At 43.3% G+C, this 5,669-nt stretch overlaps 1 protein-coding gene across 1 annotated transcript in view; it reads right to left on the minus strand.

The window, feature by feature from the left end:
• LOC106809472 (tubulin beta chain-like) overlaps positions 1-5,669 on the minus strand; it is a 21,905-nt gene that overhangs the window by 7,140 nt on the left and 9,096 nt on the right. The window contains exons 3-5 of the mRNA XM_014812558.1: positions 1,512-1,622; positions 866-1,110; positions 12-731 (exon numbers count right to left, since the gene is read on the minus strand). Of these exons, the coding sequence (XP_014668044.1) occupies positions 12-731; positions 866-1,110; positions 1,512-1,622 (1,076 nt within the window). The remainder of the gene's footprint in view (positions 1-11; positions 732-865; positions 1,111-1,511; positions 1,623-5,669) is intronic.

Below are 5,669 nucleotides of genomic sequence, written 5' to 3' on the forward strand. Positions count from 1 at the left end.
AGGTCGTTCATGTTAGACTCTGCCTCGGTGAACTCCATCTCATCCATGCCCTCGCCGGTGTACCAGTGGAGGAAAGCCTTGCGGCGGAACATAGCGGTGAACTGCTCGGAGATGCGCTTGAACAGCTCCTGGATGGCAGTGGAGTTACCGATGAAGGTGGCCGACATCTTCAGGCCGCGGGGTGGAATGTCGCAGACGGCGGTCTTCACGTTGTTCGGGATCCACTCGACGAAGTAGCTGCTGTTCTTGTTTTGCACATTCAGCATCTGTTCGTCGACCTCCTTCATCGACATGCGGCCGCGGAACATCGCTGCGACCGTCAAGTAGCGGCCGTGGCGCGGATCGCAGGCTGCCATCATGTTCTTGGCGTCGAACATCTGCTGGGTGAGCTCGGGAACCGTCAGGGCCCTGTATTGTGAGCTGCCTCGACTGGTGAGAGGTGCAAAGCCGGGCATGAAGAAATGCAAGCGGGGGAAGGGCACCATGTTGACGGCAAGCTTTCGCAAGTCAGCGTTCAGCTGTCCTGGAAATCGCAGGCACGTTGTAACGCCCGACATCGTGACAGATACTAGATGGTTTAGGTCGCCGTATGTCGGTGTAGTCAGCTTGAGTGTGCGGAAGCAGATGTCGTAAAGAGCTTCATTGTCAATGCAGAACGTCTCGTCTGTGTTCTCTACCAACTGATGTACTGAGAGTGTGGCGTTGTAGGGCTCAACTACTGTGTCCGAAACCTGTGAAGAAATTCGGTGTTAACACCCAGGCAGGATACACACTATTTAACAAAGTTACAAAAACGAGCATGTCAATTTTAGACAAAGGTTAATGAAAACCAACAACAAATGGACATAATTCTATTGTTGCTCACCTTTGGTGATGGGACAACAGAGAATGTGTTCATGATTCTGTCAGGATACTCCTCTCTGATCTTTGAGATGAGAAGAGTGCCCATGCCGGAGCCAGTGCCTCCTCCCAGAGAGTGGGTAAGCTGGAATCCCTGCAGGCAGTCGCAGCTCTCTGCTTCTTTCCTCACGACATCAAGAACAGAGTCGACCAGCTCTGCTCCCTCTGTGTAGTGACCCTTCGCCCAGTTGTTTCCTGCACCACTCTGTCCTATAGAACAGCAAGAGACCATACCGTGAGATATAAACTAGTCTGGAAGTGTTTTCGTGAATAAAAAATTGTAGACAATCTGTAATTAATAAACTACACAACAGATACAATCAATACCGGTATATGATACTCATTTAGTAAAGCCAAAACAAAATATAGGTGTGGTTACGGTTTCCCGACCGACCCTATACATTTTATTGTCAATTTTCTTTAAAGTTAAAAAAATATATATATATCAATTGGACAGTTTCGCACATCCTTCGGACATGGTTCATAAATAAAATATTTCAAGAAAATAAGATGTTTTCCCTACCTACCTACCCTATTTTTTTCCGGCATGTAACGGTAACCACACATATTTTGTTTTGGCCTAATATGAAATGAAAACCATCATTACTTACCAAATACAAAGTTGTCAGGTCTGAAGATTTGTCCAAATGGTCCCGATCGTACAGAGTCCATTGTGCCTGGCTCCAGATCAACAAGGATGGCCCTGGGCACATATTTACCACCTGATAACACAAAAAGGAATGAACATGTAATGAAAACAATTGAATACATTAGCATAAACGTCTACAATCCCATTAAATATTTAAACTAATGGGCAGTGACATTATAACGCAGGGCCCTCGCTACCCACTCGCCAATTCGCCAATGGCGAACAAATTAGTAATCTGGCAATTGAGTCTTATTTGGCGAAAAAAGTGACAAACGTACTTTTCCCGTAATAAACATGACACAGCAAACATCGATCATATTTGATCGTCGAAACAGCAACGTTTCTTTTTGCGTGCCGGCACACTCCTGTGTCATTCCTGATTGCAGCCTTTTCCTCGATTTCAGGAAAGTTTTGCTGTCGCTCCCTCATACCAGCGGGTTGCCCACCCCTACATATACAGAAATAACCACACCCACGCGACTGTAACAATCGAGTGCATTCGCCCCCCCCCCCGTACTTCAATCAATGCTGCCCCCCTAGCCCCACGAGCCACGATGTGCACAGCGCCACAGACGTGGGTAAACAGGGGTGTAGCGGACTGCTTTTTTCGTCGTTTTTTCCCTTTGGCGTGAATGCGGGAGAGAATGGTCCAGATGGTGTGCTCTCCCGCGAAAATGCGGCAGCGTGAGACTTAGTAGGTCTGCCTAGCAGAGTAAGATTTAAACTAAAGGGAGAAATTTTATTTTCGGGGTGGCATTCAAATGCAGTCGCAAGACATTTCAAATGTTTTAAATTTGCTGGGGGAGAACGCCAGAACCCAGGGTTCTACCTACGTTGCGCAAACGGGGCGCGCGCGCCCCCGTCTGGAAAACTCCCCCTGTTTCAATCGTTGCGCCCCCGTTTAAATTACCTCCGCCCCGATTAAATTCCACCACAATAAAAGTTTGCCAGCGCGACAATCGAACGTCAAGAGTTCCACTTCGACCAGCCACCGACGCGTGTATTTTTACCGTACCACCCATGCCACCTGCAGACAGTACAAACAGTTAACCTGTTCCGAAACTCAACACTACTGTCAACGACTCGGCTATCTTGATATATACAAGAACCCCAAATACCGGCTTATGGTGTGGTGGCGATTTTACGCATTTAATTAGTGGTACGGTAAAAAATACACGCCCCCCGGACCCCCCTAGTTTCCCCCCCCCCCCCGTTTGAATTTCATCCGTGGGAGAACGCCTGGAACCCCCTCTACCTCTCTCCCCGTCCCTTTGAATGCCATCATGTGCGTTTTCCCCCAAACTGGGCATTATTCCACCGTTGTCTTAATTTCCCATCAGAAAGAAACCTGGTTGTTTAAAAATAGACCTGTACTCCACCACACAGGCACGGCAAACGGGCCTGGCAAAAGTCAAATGCATTTTGTACCTAACAGCGTCTTGGTAAAACAGAGTGTTTGTGACATTCTATACCATCAAACTTGAAGGCCGCAGAAAAAGAGATGTTGACATTTGAAAAGTGCTATGTCCAGTGGTGTGCAAAAAAAAGATAGAAGAATTTTTACTGCAGCAGTGCGAAGAAAAAAATCAGACAATTTGAATGTCTGCTTGTCAGTCAGTCAGAGTCTAATGGTGGTGAATCATAGTGTTAGTTGTATCAGTCACTAGACAGGTGGTGAATAATAGTTTTTGTACTTCATGCATATAATGAAGTTCGTGAAAAAAAATAAAAATCTATTTATTCGCCTTTTGTGTTCAGAAATAATGTTAGGCTACAAATGTGGCTAACAGGAATCCAACATTGCCTATAAATGAAAAAAATGATTCTGGCCAATTGTTTGGCTACAGGAAAAAAAAATCCAAGCTAGGGACTCTGTAAAGATATAGGGTAAACACCCTTTCAGAGCCAACCAGTAGCAGGATAAGATATGTTTACAGACAGCAATGCAAGCATATATGTGCACATTTGCACAAAGCATTTCATGGTAGAGGCCTACTTGAAAAAGCCAGGGTCGAATTAGGCGATATCCAGGCTCGAATTTCCCCCAGTTTGAGAACTAATCTCGCTATCGGATTTGTTCCTTCAACAAATGAGGCAAAATCCGCTCAAAATCTTTAAGTAATCCGTACAGGTAAGGCTAAATTGATTACTATGAAAGAAAAAAATTGAATGCAGGACACCCTCCTGAATAAAATACCTTAAAGTTAAAGCATTGGTATTTTAGCGTTTGGAGCTCAGGCGATATTTATTGTAGCAGATTTTGTCATGGTTGATGAAAATGCTGTATGCTTGCCACCACAGCACTCTGTGTCTGCTGCCTTTGACATTTAATGAGTGTTTATGCCCAAAATTGACTTAGAAGTTGGGCTGAGGTGAAGGAGCACTGTTAACGGCCAAGTTCTTTTTTAAGTAATCCCGCGTACAGAATGTTCCTTCAGGTTTCCTCATGAAAATTATTTAAACTCCGTAACAAATCTGTAGGGTAATTTACCCCTACGCATTACCGAGATTCGCCTCTGAAATTTCCGAGCCCTGGATATCATATATCTATCGATCGTATCTGCCGAAATAGTAGCTTCTTGTGTGGAAACCTGATTTTCAGATGCTTGTTACCCGCAGGATAATAAAAAACAATCGTGAAAACGCAGATAGTTTTGTTGAGGCCATATTGGACGGCGGCAAAGCTAGTGGTATTCATGATAAATGGTGATTGTTATACATTGTATCAAGCAAACCCAAACAATGCGTCTTGACATATACGTCTGCAGTGTACAGTTTGTCTGTGCATACTGTGAAATCAGTTTTTCAATGTTTTTTAATATAATAATTACATTAACATAATTAATAATTTCAATGCTATTAATTGCAATATTTCAAGATTTTGGGATACCAACCATTGGTTGAAATTACTATCCAAATGAAAGTGTTGATAATTATGTGTAATTATTATATAAAATAATTATAAACAACAAAATGAATAACAATTTGGACGGTAGATGGCGCTATACCCCTTTGATGTTGTTTAGCATAAATCATTATATCATAATAATAATAGATAGTATATAATCATAATATGTTCATAGCAGGAATTTTCCATTAAAGACATTGTCAATAAAATCTTGTAAAACGACAAGACAAGTTGTGACACCACCAGACTGTTTGTTTATCCTCGCCGTGTCTATTATAATATCTATATGAATTGCTAATACCCTACCTAAATTTGGCTTTTTTTTTTTATAATGCAAAACGCCCTAGCCCTTATGTCATTCACATACCAAAAAATGAGCAAAAATCGACCTAACATGACTAATGGCATTCCCATTTTTGGCAAAAAAATTGCCGTGGCTCTGAAGTACATCGAGGGTCTCCCAAGCCCTTTTCATTATAGCATGGCGGGTGGCTTGCCTTTACGTCCTAGTTGCAAATCGCCAGAAGCGTTTGCATGCTAGGGTTGTCAGGGGCTATGATATGTTAGAGGGCGGTGCATTGTTAGGATGGGCGGGCTCGACGATAGCCTTGGCGCGCGGCAGCTTAAGTGTTTCTTGCAGACACCCTGCATCGACTGGCATGCTCCCATAAATAAGGAACTTAATATGGGAGCATAGCAAGTAACAACTATATCCCAAATTTCAAAACATGTGGAGTCAAACGGTTATAATGAGTTATCGTTGACCGTAGCCCAAAAGTGTTGACGGACGCGGACCGTAACGACGACCCATGGGCAATAGCTCAGCTTGACAATGTCAAGGTGAGCTAAAAATGGATACCAAATTTTCAATACCTGGTAGATCCTGACAATGGGGAGGGGGGGGGGGAGATACCATAATAAAAGATCTCATTTCGACCCCTGAAAGCTGCTCATACCATGCTAAAAAGAGCAGTATACTTTATGGTAGACAGTTCGGTCACATCTAGACCCAAGGCCACAAGAAGGGGTTAACTATGCAAATTACTTTCATCAATACTTTCTCCAGACAACTATAACTGTCCTAGAATTTTTTAATAAAACTACATCTAGTTCTCAAACTGCATTTAACCACTTTTATTAGTCAAGGATTGAACCTTCTAGTACACCACATACACAGAGAATTTTATTTACAGCGGTCGGTCCGCGGCCGCA

Source organism: Priapulus caudatus, unplaced genomic scaffold (assembly GCF_000485595.1).
Source record: "Priapulus caudatus unplaced genomic scaffold, Priapulus_caudatus-5.0.1 Scaffold357, whole genome shotgun sequence".
Taxonomy (NCBI): Eukaryota; Metazoa; Priapulida; class Priapulimorpha; order Priapulimorphida; family Priapulidae; genus Priapulus; species Priapulus caudatus.